We start from the raw sequence: 17,941 nt of genomic DNA, 5'->3' as shown, positions 1-17,941 counted from the left end.
TGTCAAAACTAAAGAGATGAAAGTCGGTTGGCCCAATTCTCAGAACAGGATTGAAATTTGAATCTGTGAGCAGCGATCTGTTCATAGATTTACTAATTCCACTTTTAGTTCAGTTCCAGGACACTGCTGACAGCATCATAACCATGTTAGCTTCAAACACGCTTCTACTATATGCGTAGATAAAATATAAATGCCCCCATTCTACGCATACAGACAACGAATCTACTTAAGACACGGCCGAATCGTTTTTTATAAGCACATCACTGAAATAATTAAAACTGGAGTGTCCAATCTGAAATCCCACTGGTGATTCAAATTATGTCAATCTCGTTGCAGCTATCCCGCTGTGATATTAAGTATTTACGTTAGATCAGTGGTTCTCAAACTTTTTAAGACACGCCTCCCCCTTATGATGGTGAAAGATTTCGCGTCCCCTTATCGTCATATCACAAAACGCAACTAGGATGCTAGCAAAGCTAAGGGGTAGTTTGATGGCATGGACGGTTACGACTGTGGATGAGAGATTTTTTAAATATGTAATTCAGACTAATTAAAGACCTATAACCATGAATTGGATGTAAACCGCGCGGAGCGCGAAACATTTTTTCAGTTGAGCTCTGCTTCGCGCCCCTCTTCTGATGCTCTCAAGCCCCCAAGGGGGGCACGCCCACCAGTTTGAGAACCACTATCTTAGAATTATCATCATGAAATATACTAAGAAAAAGTCCCTGCACTAATTCGAATTTTAGTACGCATTTAATCAATATTTAAAAAAAGTTTCTATAGACTCTCGCGGGCCGCACAGAACGGTGTTGCGGGCCGCATGTGGCCCGCGGGCCGTAGTTTGCCCACCCCTGGTTTATAGACTTATGTTGTATCATGAAATCCGTCTCATTTAATGGGGGAATTTCCATGTTTTGTTTCACCCAAGGGTATATTAGGGTTGTTGAAGAATAACTTTTTTTTTTCGAATTCCGGGGATTCACTGATTAAATTTTTGGGTTGCCTATGAAAACGCTGCTCGCCAAATTTGGCTTGATTCCATCTGCCTGACAGGAAATTTGAAAAATTGTGAATTTATTATGTAAATCTTTTTTTTTTTCAAATTTCCTGTCAACCACATGAAATTATTTAGTTGTCTAAAAGAACAATGCTTTACGATTTTTGCTCACTTCCAACCGGTAGAAGCAAATTTCTTGCAGTTGAAAATATTGGGTTCACGAAAATAGCCTGGACGGTGGGTAATCCTAGAATCAGTAATGAAAAACTCAAATAACATTGCTACTGCTGGTTGGAATTTCATCGAATTTATTCTACATTGTTTTTGTAGACAACTCAACTCAACAACAGTAAAATTTGAACTTTTTCTAAATTTTTTGTTTTATAATCAATTTAAAATTTTCAAACTCCTTGTGCGTTCACATCCACCAGATAGAATCGAGTCAAATTTGGTGTGCAGAGCTTTTTAGGCAACCTAAGAATTTAATCAGTGAATCCCCAGCATCCGAAAAAAAAAGTGTTTTGCACAACCCTAGTGAATAGTGCCTCTCATAATTTCGATTGCATCAACTACACACAGTCGTGTAACATCACTATTGCTCGGTATGAAATTAGTAGGATGGTTTTTTTACCCAAAAAACGGAAAATTTTGACCAAATTTGATTTGATGTATGCAAATTAGGTGCTTTCCCACATACTGTTAGAATTGTTGGAACTGTCTGTCCTTGCGAAGTAGATTGACCTGAAAAAACACTTTTCAAATTTTTACATGAAAAAACTTTATTTTAACGAAATCTGGCCGAGCAAGATAGTGTAAACTGGGCAAGATAGTGTAATGGTTATGCGTCTGGCTACTTGATCGGTAGGTCGTGGGTTTGATCCCCGGCCGGGTCAGACCAAAGACCCGAAAACCGGTATCCGCCGCTATCCTGCTAGGCGCATGGCATCCGCGGATAGCATGGAGGAGAAAAAAAGCGGGGGTGCTGACTAGATGACCATACGGTCGTATCGCATCTTCGTCGTCAAAAGCACCTCGATGGTGCAGACGAAACCGAATACCCCCATTCTCTCTCTCTATGAAGAATTCCTGTAGTTACATTACGCATTATGGTTGAAATGATTAAAAGTTTTTGTAGTACAACGAAAGATACTCTTCTACTTTCTCGGGTAGAAAATGTCTGTCCTTACCAGGGTTGTAACCAAGTCTCAAGGCTCCGAGTCACAAGTCAATCTCACTTTTATAGTTTTGACTCGAGTCAAGTCGAGTCATTTTCAATTCACCACCGATTCAAGTCCGAGTCCAAGTCAGCGAGCAGAGGGTCGAGTCATTGTGTTGACTGTCCAGTTTTCCAGTTAAAGTTTTGTTAAATCCACATTTTGTAACTCTGGAGATATCGAATGGCTCGCTTTCAAAATATATTTATGTCCTCGTTTTTAACAGTTTCTGATCGCATTTTCAATTACCAGTACCAATAGACGAAATCCCAATAGTGTGGTTACTTTACTATGCTTCGAAATTACAATGAAATGTCGATCTTGGCCGTCTGAGTCTCGAGTCATATGACTTGGTTCGAGTCATGCCCAATGACTCGAGTCCAAGTCGAGTCAATACACAGATTGACTCTAGTTAAGTCGAGTCATTTCCGTGTTTTGAGAAAATGACTCGAGTCAAGTTGAGTCATCATAAAATCGTGACTCGAGTCAGACTCGAGTCGAGTCATGACTCGAGTCATTACAACCCTGGTCCTTACTAAGTAGCTTGCCAAGAATGGAGAAAGAACGTTCAAGAGCAGTTGTTGGCTGATACCGCTAATGTTGTACACTGGTGGTGACAATCCGTGTTGCTTCGTTCTGGCAATTGTGTCTACATCAGAATTTTTCATCATGCGATTCTTGATATAAGAGCCATGCAATGCCCAAGCAGTCTTGCTTTAGTTGGGATATTGCGGTACATTGAGCATAACAACATATCAACCTATTTGTTTCATTTGAATGTTTATGATTCACAATGAGCAGACAATGGGCCGTCTACAAAGGTAGGCCTATAAAGTAGGATACCAGCTGTAAAATGTCTTACGATAAGTTTACCGACAGTGCAAAATCTACCATACAAATGAAATGCAGGATGCAAAAAAGTTGTAACTTTATAAACGATTTTGACATTTTTTGACCTGACACTACAATTTTGACCTAATTTTGACTTTTTTTGACATGTCCAAAAAAATCGCCATAATAATTAGTAATCAATTTACTATTCTGCATAGACTGAGGAGCTAGACGGCGAGCTTCACAAGAGTAACAGATGTAGTCGCATCAACTTGGTTGATCTTGCTGGTTCCGAAAGATCATCTGCAGCCAAGACGACTGGACTAAGACTGAAGGTATCTTTCTGTGGAAAAAATTTGTCGTTAGTTCATCAAATAGTTCAACATTCCGTACTCTAGTAATGCTGATCCCATGGTCGCAATAACCGCTTGAAATTTCTACTTCTGCTATTGTACATGTAACTCCCTACGGCATCAAGCTGATGTTAGCTGTAAAATACATAGTCAACAAAAACCGGCAGATACTTCAAATAACAATCTGGTAATCTAATTAGCCTGAAGTCAAATTCTGTCAATAACTGGATTAATAGGATGGTTAAAAGAGCCACATCATCCCCATTATTTTCTAAAAATGATAACATAGCATTCAAAGAAATAATAACAAGCCTCTATCTTCCTTGAAATAGTAGCACAGTGTGGGACTAAGCTAACATACATTACAGTGATAACTAGGGGTAGTGTGGACTTGAAACTCGCGCTCATGCCGTCCCTAGTGGTAGCTCAAATATGCTTTTAGTTTGTTGTTAACATTCTAGGTACTTTCATAAGGATAACAATTATGTGTGCAGAAATAGAAGAAAACTTTTCTGTAGGTATGGCATGAAAGCAGGCATGCAATTAATACCATGGTATAAATCTGCAAATGTTGTGCCATAATTTACTGGCAAGTAGTAAGATATAAATCAGCAAAAGATACTGCAAGGTATGTATGGGATGCGAAGCACCCAGTAGTCAAAGTAAACTAGATATGGGGCTCAATTACAGATATATTGAGCGTTCGGGCTGTCATTCGATCCTGTTCTCAGGCTACCAGCCATAGGTAATTGTAGTAATCATTATGTGTCAGTGTGTGGAATGCCGAAAAGTGAAACACTCTTACTCTACTCTAGGTCCCATGGTCCATGGTTAAATATATCAGCAAGTAACAAGAGGAGGTAATTTCTTGATCCAACATTAATAACACATACAAAATGTGACAGTTGAACTAACACAGGGGCGGGCAACTTATCCAGTCCGCGGGTCTGATATAGGAAAATGAAGTAGGCCTACGTGGCGGGCCGGATTGCAGAATCGACACATTCATCGCATGTTCATCCAGCTATACAAAGAATAAAACGTATTTAATGCAAACTTTCAGACTAAAGCATAGAGACCAGAAACAGTATTTCATGAAATTATTAACCTTATCTACTGAGCTGCTGAAGTTAATCAGACATTTGTGGTCGATTAAAGTTTTCAATAAGGTCTTTGAACTCTGGCTGCATGTGTTACGTAGAAAGACTGCACTACACGTGAACATCAGTTAGATTGGAACACGGCTTTGTCTTGTTCATGTTCGTGGTCAAAAATGTTTGTTGGCAAATGTATGGACACCCGAACAGAACAAAAAGTTTCATAGTCAGCTTTCTCCGCTTGTCAAACTTGGGATTTATTTATTGAAATAATAACGTACAGTCGCTATAATTTGAGATAGTAATCAAGTAGTGAATATCGCGGCCGACCGTGGCCGCAATCTACATTATCACGTAAGACAAGTCTGCGGGCTGCACACAATCCTGTATGCCATATGTTGGCCCGTGCCTGAAGTAACACCAACAATTCAACCGGACACCGGACTATATGCTATTTTCTAGCAGTTTTGTGCCATTCGTTTAATATAATGCCATGCTTCCATTGCCATGCATGAGCAGTACAGATGTCGATTTTTCTCTGTTTTCCAGCATGTGCATTGTGCAACCGTTTGGGGTGCTGCTTAAATAAGTACTGTGTGATTTCTGGATTATTAATTTACCCGGTAACAATCTTTGTATTAGTCCCAATAGACATTTAACCATTACTACCAGTAGCACGGATTTCTAATAATCAGTTTTCTGCTTGTAAGCATAACTCCTTTATTTTTTTGTGGAGTTAAGAATGGCACCAATTACAAATATAGAAACAATTTAGTGTCGGTAGAAATAATTTTTCATGATCATTGATTACGTTCTTCTTCATATCGCTGTGTTTTAAATTGGAATGTTTTGTTTTTCAACAATTGTCTTCCATTTCATGTTTATATGGATCAGAGATGGGTGAGAATGTAATTGAGTTTTTTTTTCTGTTATCTTTAATTGGCATTTATTTTGCTTTTAATTGAATGGAATGGTTTTGTTTTCTGGCATCATTACTAAAATGCCGGGATTTTTATGTTTCTTTCATCTTTATGCCAAGTGAAAGTAAATACAAAATTGTCTCTTTGCGATGTATTTGTTCTAACACTAATTCACAGGTTCCAATATAACTTTTTTTGTCAGATTATACTGACTACTTGATAAAATTGTTGTGTTGACTAAAAAAAATGCTTCTCGCATATTTTGGCTCAATTACAATTTATTGAAGCATTGCTATATAAGAAAAAAGTTTTTGATCTATTTAATAAATCTAAATATCGAATTTTTGATATTTAGCCTACTGGATACCCCATGAAATTATTGGTTTGTCTGAAAAATAGATGGACAACAAATTTGACAAGTAAATTTATTGGCGTTCAAAACTTAGGATTTCAAGCCATAGCATTTATGGAGGGTAGATCTATGTTCCTAATAATTGGAGGATTTGCGATCGTAAATATTGTTTTTTCAAATCCAAAATTTTACACACCAATAACTTGGCAAAAGTGAGCGTTTGCTCATGCAGAACACATTTGTTATACACAACGCATTTCCACGTTTGCAATCTACCTTGTCCAATTCTCTACTAGTTGCTGACGATTACCCCTGACGAGTGTCAGCCGAAAATATTTGGGTTCATTTCAATATGAATATACTATTCGATTGTATATTGAAGTTCTGTACCTCCAAGAAACTCTTTAAACTACCTCGTGTCTTTTTCAGGAAGGTGCTCATATCAATAAGAGCCTTCTTACACTTGGCAAAGTGATATCTACTCTTTCACGACGATCGAAATCCCTGGCGCGAAGCAAATTGTTTGTTCCATACCGGGATTCGGCTTTGACATGGTAGGCGACTAATTTCGAGACGACTAACTACATGTCAACTTCTCATAAAAGCCAAATAGTCAGAAGCTGCTATATTTTGTAGCAGGTAATGGTGCAATACAACTAGGCCTGGTACATAGATGGTTTTACTCAATGGATGGAATCGGTGGGCAATGCTTTAACCAGAATCTTGTTTCTATATTTTTATTCCTCAGTTATGAAATCCTAGTTCTACCGGCTTGAGATATTCAATTACTCTTCTCCATTAGAGCGATTATGTCCAGTCTGGCCTAATCTTACAGATTACTGAGGCAAGTGTTCAATCAGTAGGTCGGAGTGAAAAAAAAAAACGAATTTCATCTTAATATGTGGCGCCAAATTTCAAATAAACAACTTCTATCATAATTTTGGGTTCGTGCACCCTCTAGTGCAGTGGTTCTCAACCTTTTTGTATTCGCTGATCTCTTTCGGAACGTCTCAGACCCCCGCGGACCCCACGAAATTTTAGTTCAAATTTAGCTCAGTTATCGTGCAATCGTCATCTGTCTTGTGCAAATGATAACTGTTGGATTAGTGATAAACAGCAACAAAATGACTTTTCTTGAAAATAAGATCATATACTATTCATGTAGAAATTGGGTTGACTTCTCCGCAACTGCATTTCTTGAAATACGTGGTTGTGTCTTGAAAATCCGCCCTTTGGATTTGATATGAATGAGTGTCAAAAATCCATTTCCACAAATATAGGTGGTGGCGAATGTAATAATAACGCGTAATGCTTCCGACGACTCATTTGGGTATGATCGCAACAAATATGGCACCAAAATTGACAAACAAATTTCTTGAATGAACATATAACGTCAAGCCTTGTCCTTTCTATATGTAGCAGCTTATCTTGAAGTTATTATGGGAAAAATGGTTGTCTATGTCACAGGAGAAAATGGATTTTTGTAAACATTTCAAAGTCACCGTGATTGACCTTACTCATTCAACTTATTTTTCCACAATCCCCAACAAAACATCTCTAAACATCAAAATGTATCTATCAGTACAAAAGGGCTAGTGGCAATTTAGCAATAATGAGTCTGCACAGTAGGATATTTCATCTCAGACGACCATTCTGTTGATGTGAGCTCTGAAGTTTTACTAGTTATGAAGCGAAACTGCCTCGTGATTTTCCGAATTTAAAAATATACGTATTATAAGTGATCAACTTCAACTATTTTATGGCTTTAATGCTTCTTGGACTCCCAGGGGGCCGCGTATCCCCGGTTGAGAACCACTGCTCTAGTGGTTGTGCAATTAGGCTACACCCAACGTGCCGAAAATAGCTACTTACGCCATATCTTGATAACCGCTCACACTAGAAAGCTATTTGTGAGTTTGAAAGATACGTAAGCAATTTCGCTTCTGTTCATTATTAACCGGATGGCACCTGCGGGAATTTTCGAAAAATTTTGCTTCACTTTTCAAAACTGAAAAACGCGACCTTAATGGGATGCGAAGCCAACAAGTAATATATCGTTGGATTCAGAATTTCAACGCCTAATTAACTCTGCCACACCGTCCACAACGTACACCTAGTGTGAGACTGCGTTTTCATGATGAAACGCTCTACTAGGTGTTGATAGTATCGATCGAATTAGTAGACCTATTTCAGTCGCATGATGAAGAATTGCATTGAATGTGTAACTTGGCATTAACCAGTGACATATTTCAGGCTGCTGAAAGAAAGCTTGGGTGGCAATTCCAGAACTGCAATGATTGCTACTGTTAGCCCTGCCAGTAGCAATATGGAAGAGACCCTGAGTACGCTCAGATATGCCGCTCAAGCAAGAATCATTGTGAACTCCGTCAAAATAAACGAAGATCCAAACGCTGCTATTATCCGAGGTTATTCAATAATGTACATTGTACATTGTAGGCAATAGGGTTGTTCAAAAATAACTGTTTTTTTCAGGTTTTTACGGATATTAGCTAAAATTTTTAGGTCAACTGAAAAAACGTAGGCCTACACCAAATTTGGCTCGACGGAAAATAGCTTGAAAATTTTGAATTTATAATAGAATAATAAATATTTTTCTAATTTTACTTGCTACCCCTTGAAATTGTCAGTTGTTATAAAAATAAACGCCACGTAAGAATTTTGGTGAAATTCCACCCGGTAGATGAGAAGTTATTGTAGGTTGTAGCAGAAAGTTTTTGATTTAAAACATAACATTGATGGTGGGTAATTTCAGAACTATTAACGGAAAACTCGAATAACTTAGCTTCTACGGTTGGGAATTGAGTCAAATTTGTTTTGCGTCGTTTTTGTAGACAAAGTAAATTCCATATATTTTATAATAAATTCAAAATTTTCAAACTCCAGCTACTTCACTTCTTGTTGGAATTGAGCCAAGTTTGGTGTGCATCGTTTTTTCAGCCAACTTAATAATTGTAGCTAAAATAATATGAAAATACGTTATGTTTGAACAACCCCATCGTACGATTATCGTCAACACCTCTTATTCAAATTTCAATTGTTTAGAGTTAAAATCGGAAATAGCAAAGCTACGGCATGCGCAACAGTCGGAAAGCCGTAACGTGAAAGAATATCAACGCACCATGAATGAAGTCGCGTCTTTAAAGGAAAAGCTGCTGATCGCCAACCGGGACAAGTTGGAAGTGGATGAGATGTGGCGGAAGCAAGTGATGGCGAGTGAAAACAGGAAAGCTCAAGAAATCGCAGAGTTGGAAGTAAGTTTGAAGAATTGAAATTGACTGTAGCCGCAAAGCAGCTGTGCTGGCGGTAATTATTAATCTTAACTGAACTGACCGCAGCAAGAGATCGTCATTCAGAATTGAGACTTTTTTACCCATCCTTTCATCATATAGTGTGTGTAATGGCCATTTCCACCGTTTTTCGACTCATCGCCCCCCTTATCAAGCTTGACTCAAATTTTCACCCCCCCATGTTTTCGGAACCGGAGTAGTATATAGAAACGGGAAATTTGTGGTTGTGTATTTAAAATAATGTAGTTGCCGAGCAACTAGAAAACATTGTTTGGCGTGGATCGTGATACCTGTGTGATGTTCTTGCAGCCATTGATACCTCACAATCATCACCACTAACAGCAGGTGGGATTAGTAGGTTGAAATCCCCACCTTCTCAGCCTATCCGATCAATTCCAATAAATTAAAAATGAATGTGCTTTGGGATTGAGTATATTCGTTAGTTCTAGTTTTAGTTCCAGTTGTGAGTTTTGAAAAGTGAGTTGTTCTAGTTCTAGCTGTGCATTTTTAAAATATAGTAGAGACCAAGAAGCCGGACGCATCACCATTACACTACCTCTCTCGTCTAAGATGTCCAAGTTTATCTATGTTCTTGAAGCAATGTTACCAATTTCATATCCTCAACTGAAATTATTATAAATATTACTTTGCTGTACTAGCCTCAGTGTCTTGGCATAATTTTATGCAAACCACTCAATACTGACGCGATTGATTTTCAACATGGAATTTGCAGTTGGTTGAAAAGTCATATCCGCATGCGACACATGTACATGATTGATTAATAGAAAAGTGAAAATGGTTTTATATCTATATTCAGAGAGCTGGTGTGTCTTTCAAAGTCAACAATAAGTTACCGAATCTGGTGAATTTAAATGAGGATCCACAACTATCGGAACTTCTACTATACGTCATCAGACGTGGAGTCACCCGGTGATGAATTATGCCGTATTTGTGCTATTTCTCTTAATTAGTTGAATAAGATCCAGTGGGCCTACTTCCTTTTAGTCTGAAACAGGGTTTTTTAACCTAGGCGGCAGCGCCCCCAGGGAAATTTGGATTTTAAAGGGGGCGGAAACACTCAGGGGCGATATGGGGCTCTTGACTCTGGAAGGCAGTTTGGGGGGCGATGAAGAAAAATGACGTCGCAGTAGATGGTGTAGTAAGGACGTATGATTATGATTATACAGTAGAACAATAGTCCTCATTGCAAATTGGCGCTCGACAAAATTAGTCAAATCTCAAAATTGTTCGTCTCGTTTCGCGCAAGATATGTAGCTACTGACGATGTTTGCAACATTTTTCTGTGAATGCAGTGGTTTGTTGTAATTCATGTAAAATTGCGTGTACTTTTGCATCACCAATTCTCCCGTTGAAAGACCCCCGTCACGCTAGCTCGTGATATTTTCCACAAAATGTTTCGACATAAGCATTGTATCCTGCAGCGCACAGTCCGTCGAAATCGACAAAATATTGTACCACTTTTGAGAACTACAAAGTCAAATGGTTAGAACTTAGAATATTTCTTCAATGTATCATAAAGGACGATACTGTTTCGTGTTGTGATGCGTAACATCACATGAACACTATATAATATGGGTTGCTTTCTTTGAAATACATTCATGGTAAAGTTAATAACTGGGTGCAGCTGATTTACTAGTCATACAAAGCAATAAAACAAAACCCAATACAATAACTTCAACGTACTTCCAATCACAGGGAATTTCGGGATGTGTAATTCGGTCTGGAACCGTACTATGGTTGTTGTAACAACCTTGATTTCATCCCGAATATAATACTAATGTGTGTGCTTTGTTGGTAACAGTATCGGAAGGAAAGGCGGCGTTGGGGATTGCGAAATTCAGCTATCGAGCGCTCTTGTTTCGGATACACATTGTGACATCATGAACGAACGTGAAGTGATCACTATCACTCCTAGTCATAGTTCTGCGAAAACATTCGTCAATGGAAATTTGATTCACGGACCAACAACACTGCATCATGTAAGTGCTATCATTGTCGTTCACACAACATCTGAAGATGTGCATGTCGGCTTAAGACATCAACAGCTAAATGGTCTGCATCACCTGAAATTGGTGTAATTACAAAACAGATTCCAGAACAGATTTTTCTTTGAAAATTTATTTGCATCTCATTGTTTCTATGTCATTTTAGAGCACAGAAACTTCTTCTTTGTGAGTGGGAACATGACTATTGAAATGAATACTATTTCCAGGGTGATCGTGTTGTAATTGGCGGCGATCACTTTTTTCGTCTCAACCATCCGATTGAGGTTCAACAGAGAGAGAAATCTTCTACTTCCAAAGAGGCCAAAAGAGATTTTGAATATGCTAAAAAGGAACTGATTTTAGCACAAAATGCAAGGTTTGTCTAGGAACAAGCTTATTTAGGTAATATGATTCAATCTTTTTTGGTACTGTACACTGGACAGTCTGCTACCATTTTGCAATTTGGTGTCATAATTAATTGGTACGTTTATTTGATAGTTGTTGAAGTGATGAATCGAAAAACTTCGAAATATTTTATGAAGTAAGACTATGTTCAAATGAAGAAGAACCAGACTATGAATAAGCAATGAGGCTTGCAGCACCCACAACGACACATCTATTCACTTTAACTAACTTATTTTGCTTGGCTCTTCCACATGACATCATCATGTTCGACACCTTATGTTATGACCTGACATCTGACACCGTGTTGTTCCCAAATTCAACCTTGACTTCATTTTTTTGCTTGATTATTCATTTTGAATCTTACAATTAACAAAATAACTTGGGTTGAACTATTATAATCATCTGTAGCCTACTTATTTCAAGAAAAAGATCAGCATGTGTGCTTTTGATCTAATGCTATGAACTCTGACGACGCTTGGCAATTGAGCGCTTGTTTCAATATGGACCCGCGATGGAATGCTTTCGCTTCCTCTTATCTCCATTTTCAATTCCAGAATTGAGAAAGAAATAGAAGAAGCTCGCCTTCACGAACGCCAGCGTTTGTTTAAGGAAATCGACGCCGCGAAAAAGGAAGCAAAAACAGAATTGTCAATCCAAAAACAGCAGTATGAAGACATTGTTCAATCGCTGAAAACGCAACTCGTAAGTGAGGTCGTATCTCTGAGATCTGCTCACTACTAGGGCTGTACACTATGATTGGAGTCTTGATTATGAAGAGAGTCAAGTAGATGGAGAATATTCCTTTGAGTAATATTATGCGCCACTTGCCAACAAGAGCTAATGTCTCTACGAGACTTATAGTTATGATACCATTTTCCTTTGTGAAAGGCTGTAAACCTTGATTGATCGTATCACAGCATACAAGATGTGTAGTACGGAGGTACGTGCGTTAGTTGAAATGACATATCTGTGACGTCGTAATCAACCCCCTGTGTTGTCACAAAGTGTAATGACATAGGCACGGTCAAGAAAATTATCTTCCATGTGATGTAGAACTGGAATGAAATTCTTCGCGGTAGCATAAAAGGTTCCGTACATATTTAATCCTTCTACGTCTTTGATACTGTTATGACTTCATAACTGAACATATTTTTAGGCAGTCAAAGTAAGAGTGTTTTTGGCGGTTCTGAAGGGCACTGATTCCGAATACGACCTTAGTTTTTTCTCTAATTGGCTCTTGTTTTGGAGATAACCCATGATGCTATTTTGACCAAAATATCATATTTTCGCTGTAAAGGGTAGTTTTTATTGACCAGTGTAGTTCCAGTTGTTTAATTAGTGTGCAATGCGGATTCGCGGATGCTCTTATCCTAATCTAATCCGTGAAGTGCTTCCATGCTCTAATTCTAATCTAATTTATGGTATTTCTGAAAATGCTACAGGAAAACTGTATGGTGCGAGACGAGCCAAGCTTGGTGTACAGTCATTTGCCGATTTTATGCTTCCGTGAATTAAATCTGATTTTAAGGATTTTATATGAACTGAATGTGATTTTGTTGTATTTCTTTTTAATTAAGAATTTAATCCAATTTTCATTTTCAATTTCAGTAATTCTAATTTTGCAAAAATGGTGTCTTGATTATTCTAATTCCAGGGTTGTAACTAATTCACAAGGTTCCGAGTCACAAGTCGATCTCACTTTTATAGTTTTGACTCGAGTCAAGTCGAGTCATTTTCAAGTCGCCACCGAGTCAAGTCAGAGTCCAAGTCAGTGAGTAGAGGGTCCGGTCCGAGTCATAGTGTTGTTACAGTGAAATGTATGTGCTGGCCGTCCTAGTCTCTGGTTATATGACTTGGTTCGAGTCACGCACAAAGACTCGAGTACAAGTCGAGTCTATACACAAATTGACTCAAGCCGAGTCATTTACCGCATTTGAAAAAATGACTCGAGTGAAGTCGAGTCACCAAAAAATCGTGACCCGAGTCATTACAACCATGGGTAATTCGAATTCTGAAGCTAAAAATTTTCAAGTTGTTTCAGCGTGTTGACCTGCTGTCGGCTTCACAACACAATGAATTTTTTTTACCCAAAAAATTTCTGTCTAAAGGGCGACGACCGAAAAATTAAGGAGCAGATGAAAGTGATAAAGGACGAAAATTTGTCATTGCAAACACAAGTCGAGACGAGAGATAAAATCTTGGCGATGTCTCAGCGAATTGAGACTCAAAAGGTAATTTAAGCAATTTGCTGCGATTTTCGTCGGCCGTTTGACTAATTCGGATATTTGTGGCTTGTAGTATCTCGAAGAAAAAAACTCAGTTTTCAAATCAGTTTTCACGGAACTTGAAAGGGAGAGTATGAAGCTCGCGTCTGAAATTGATAGGATGGAAAGAAACCTGCAGAAGAGACGGGAATCGGACAGTATGTTGTTGCTATTTTTTTTAAATATTTCACTCTAAACACTAGTTGAATTTAGTATCCATTTAATGGGCAAAGCATTTGCAGAAATTTGCTGCCACGATGAGCTACATTAAATTTTCATCTCTGATGACCCTGCTTATGTCCCATCAATCTTGAATTAATCATTCACAAATCAGATTAATAATTTTCACTGAAATAGGCAAAAAGCTTCCTAACCCAATTTGACATTCACATTAATCAGGACTTTTCTTTTATGTTATGATGTCTAAGTGGATGGTAATAAATACTCTTGAGTACATAGTGTCTGTTACTCTCATATCATTTCAAGACATTTAGTCGCCAAGCAAGACCATTTCACGAACTGAAATACTCAAATTGTTCCAAGTACAACATCTCATGCCACAATTTTTTTATTGTAGTTTGTGAGACTAGAGATGCCGTTCACTTTCCATTGGGTGCCTTGGAGCCAACTTTTATCAAACTATGCAAACCAAGTCTGTGCCCACAGAATGAGTTCATTTACCATCTAAAAATAGCACACAAAAGTACATTCTATCACATATTTTGTGATAAGATTGTTGACATATAATGTCCTTTCCAATTCTCTAATACTTGATGACAATTACCCGTGACGAGTGTCAGCCGAAAATACTCGGGTTCTTTTTAAAATGAATATAATTATCAATTGTATATCGACGCTCTGTACCTCAAAGAAGCTCTTCAAGAGTATATTTGTCTGAGAAAATTTGACGTATGTCAAAGTTGGAGGCATGTATTAGTCGGAGACCAATTTATGGCTGGTTAGGAGATAGCCAAAAATAGATCAATGATGCAACACCATGCTGGTAATATCACTTGAGATAAGGCCAGTTGTTGAAGTTGTTTGTCAATGAACCGCAATCATGATGGAGGAACGTCGCAGCTTGCAATTATGTAACCGTTGAATTACCGTTGACAATAGTGTCTGTTAGCCCATGACCACTATTGCTTTTTTTCAGTGTTTCTTTGCATCACATTTGTAGCTTATTTCAATTGATTATTCTACCAAAATCCTGTGATAAACGTCTTACGTAATGATTTAATTCGACATTTTCCTAGATTGGGAAAGCAAGCCGGTAGATTCAGGGATCGGGAGCCCAGTTCGCATAGCAATATTTCTGGAGGAAGCCAACAAAATCAGTGCATCAATGAAAAAAGACACCGTTTTCTCTCGTTTTGAATTGCAGCATGGCGAAACTCGAGTCCAGTAAGATATTTGATCCATCAAGTCTTTTTCTCTCATTCAGGGGTGGAAGAATTATCTCTCGGCAGTGCAGAATATGTTTCATTGCCAATTCCATTTAGGACAGGGGTTTTCAACCTATTTATAGTCATGGTCTACTCTCATTGGAAATGTTCCGTGGCCCGCTACTTCGTCCTGCTTCAAATATTTACAGGAATTCCTCCTTTGTGATGCATTAGTGAAAAACTAAGATACTTTGAAGATTGCCAACAAGCAGGGATCCAACTTGTACACAATGTACATATTAGATCAGGCCTGGGCAAAGTGCGGCCCGCGGGCCACATGCGGCCCGCCGAGCGATTCTGTGCGGCCCGCGAAAGGCTGCTTGAAATTTAAAATATCAAACCTACTTTTTAATGTTGCTGCGTGGACTAAAACCATACGATGTATAAACTGAACCAGAAATTCGTTTACTATCAAGCCTTTGTTCATTAGTATACCGTGATTACGCAGCTTATACGTACCTCACATGCCTAGTCCAGATTAAAACTAAAGTCAATGTAGCAAGTTATGCCGTTAGAATTAAAGTCACAAGAAGTCACCAAACCTACTTTGGTGCCATTGTCACATTGCGCATTACTCGGTCTGTGTTTCAAATTGTTACGTGATGTGTTTCCAAATCCATAATTCATGAAACAAAGTGAATCAATGCCCATGATTTCTATGAATATATCACCACCCATAAAGGATGTCACAAAAACAAAGCCGAAAGTTGAAATTCAAAGATCGTTAATAACTGCAACCTTCGCTAATCAACAAAGCCATTTCGGCAAGCTTCACACATCTCAGAAACCAACTACCAAGACAATAAGCTATAGATTATCCTTAGGACGGTAACTCCCGCACCCCAAACCCCCAAATTGCGTGGCGAGCTCGACGGGCGCCCAAAATTAATTCATGAGTGAACATAAATTATAGGTTATTTTTTGAAAATTTATGCAACTTCATTCAATGGTTTTTAAAATGGGCATTTCGGCGTTAGCCATTACTGCGCCACGACGCGCCAAAATAAATGAACTTTAGCCCAACACGGGATTCCGAGAATGCACTGCAATTGCAACTGCTGATCAAATTAATTAAGTAAAGGGAATAAAGCTCGACAGCGACTAAACCTTGTCCGAAAAGGACTGCCCGTATGTTGACCGAAAACTACAAAGTCCAATTGTCCATAGGCAATATTTGCCAGTGAAGAAATACCAATCGGGAATCGGGGTCGTCTTTCTAGTTTGGTACACTTCGGCGATTTCAATATCTTTTCACATAGCAGACGGGAGGTCACGAAATAACAACATGTAACGAAGTAATTATACCAACGGACCCTCCCGAATGTTTCCAAGACAGTACCTCACTCAGCTCTAGCGGTAAAACTGAGTAGGCCACTACGTGGGCTGATAGAGGTTAAAAAATATAGTAATATATTTGCAATTACCAATATTATTGAATGATTGAATCATCAATAATATTGGTAATTGCAAATATATTACTATATTTTTTCAATCAAAAATTAGGGCACAGACGTTGTGAATTAGTGTAAACAAGACATCTCGTGCATCATGCATCTCGATGGGGGCTGGTATTGACAGAAAAACGCGGATAGGGGTTTAAAGAGGGTTCAAAATGTATCATATTTAACATTGTTTCAAAATATGAATGCAAATACATATTTTTGTAGGTACACTTTGTCATTCCTCAATATCAACACATCCATTGAGCACCAATTTGTGCAATTCACCGCTTCCAATTTAGAAATAAAATCAATACGCTGGATATTCTAAAATTTCTGACTCGGCCCGCCAACATATTTCTTCTTCCCATTTGGCCCGCGGAGAAAAATAATTGCCCACCCCTGTATTAGATTGTTAATATGTGCAGCTAGAACTGGAACTTATCACTTTTCAAAACTTTCATCTAGAGCTAGAGCCAACGACTTTCAACTTGCAACTAATTAACGAACTAAAATGCAGTTAGCTATATTCATGGTTCATAACCTTTGTTTCCGTTAACTTTATGGGCTCCCTGAACCAGTCTCGTGAATACAAGCCCCTTTTTGCTTTGCCCTTGTAAGAAAGCTTTGCATCAAGTTGTTATATGTCTCAAGTTATTGTTAAATCAGTGTGTTTCCTGGTCCATATACAAAATTCATAGTCCCTTACAAAAATTAAACATATACATTTCCCAGACTGTGAAAATCAAAGTATAAAAATATCTGCATTGCTGGGGAAATACAAAGATATCACGACATGCACGCGGCAATTGATGCATCAGGCCTATTTATGATCTCGTGCTGGGGCGCCACAATCTATTGGTCCCTTTGATGGGCTGCGGTAAAGTCAGAAATGCTGTTCACCACTGTCCTGGGATTCCAAGCTATGCATGATAATACTGTATTGTCTAGTGTCCATTCCACTGATCACTGTGTACAATATGGGAATAATGATTTTGACTTATCACGACTAAAAATAGCTGCTGGAATAGGTTATGTCTAATATTTTTAGAGTTGAAAACACAAGACTTGGCATTTGCACACTTTGGTCGATGGAAAAATTTGAAGAAAAGCTGGGAGCGATGAGGAAATTTTTCATGGATTACTCTTCTGAAAGCGCCATGGGTTGAGTTGCATTTTTTGTATTGGATTGTTTCGAGAATTTTCAATTGGATATCAGGAATTCATGATCAGTGTGCCTTGTCGTGGTTATTATTGTATCCTAAATAAACAGGATCATGGATACTGTGGTTCTATGTTCGAAAAAA

At 38.3% G+C, this 17,941-nt stretch overlaps 1 protein-coding gene across 3 annotated transcripts in view; it reads left to right on the top strand.

The window, feature by feature from the left end:
* LOC145439434 (kinesin-like protein KIF14) overlaps positions 1 to 17,941 on the top strand; it is a 41,964-nt gene that overhangs the window by 11,137 nt on the left and 12,886 nt on the right. For 2 of the 3 annotated variants that reach the window (XM_080316915.1, XM_080316917.1), the window contains exons 11-22: positions 3,264 to 3,390; positions 6,201 to 6,321; positions 8,021 to 8,193; positions 8,831 to 9,039; positions 9,893 to 10,005; positions 10,898 to 11,075; positions 11,309 to 11,457; positions 12,041 to 12,188; positions 13,595 to 13,717; positions 13,785 to 13,908; positions 15,007 to 15,154; positions 17,686 to 17,798. In XM_080316915.1, the coding sequence (XP_080173041.1) occupies positions 3,264 to 3,390; positions 6,201 to 6,321; positions 8,021 to 8,193; positions 8,831 to 9,039; positions 9,893 to 10,005; positions 10,898 to 11,075; positions 11,309 to 11,457; positions 12,041 to 12,188; positions 13,595 to 13,717; positions 13,785 to 13,908; positions 15,007 to 15,154; positions 17,686 to 17,798 (1,726 nt within the window). Of the gene's footprint in view, positions 1 to 3,263; positions 3,391 to 6,196; positions 6,322 to 8,020; positions 8,194 to 8,830; positions 9,040 to 9,892; positions 10,006 to 10,897; positions 11,076 to 11,308; positions 11,458 to 12,040; positions 12,189 to 13,594; positions 13,718 to 13,784; positions 13,909 to 15,006; positions 15,155 to 17,685; positions 17,799 to 17,941 lie in introns of all 3 variants that reach the window. The other variant, XM_080316916.1, reaches the window with a different exon arrangement.

Source organism: Botryllus schlosseri, chromosome 5 (assembly GCF_051294905.1).
Source record: "Botryllus schlosseri isolate E-star chromosome 5, Bs_hap1, whole genome shotgun sequence".
Classification (NCBI taxonomy): Eukaryota; Metazoa; Chordata; class Ascidiacea; order Stolidobranchia; family Styelidae; genus Botryllus; species Botryllus schlosseri.
The sequence above is the reverse complement of the archived record's forward strand: the minus strand, read 5'-3'. Positions and strand labels throughout refer to the sequence as shown.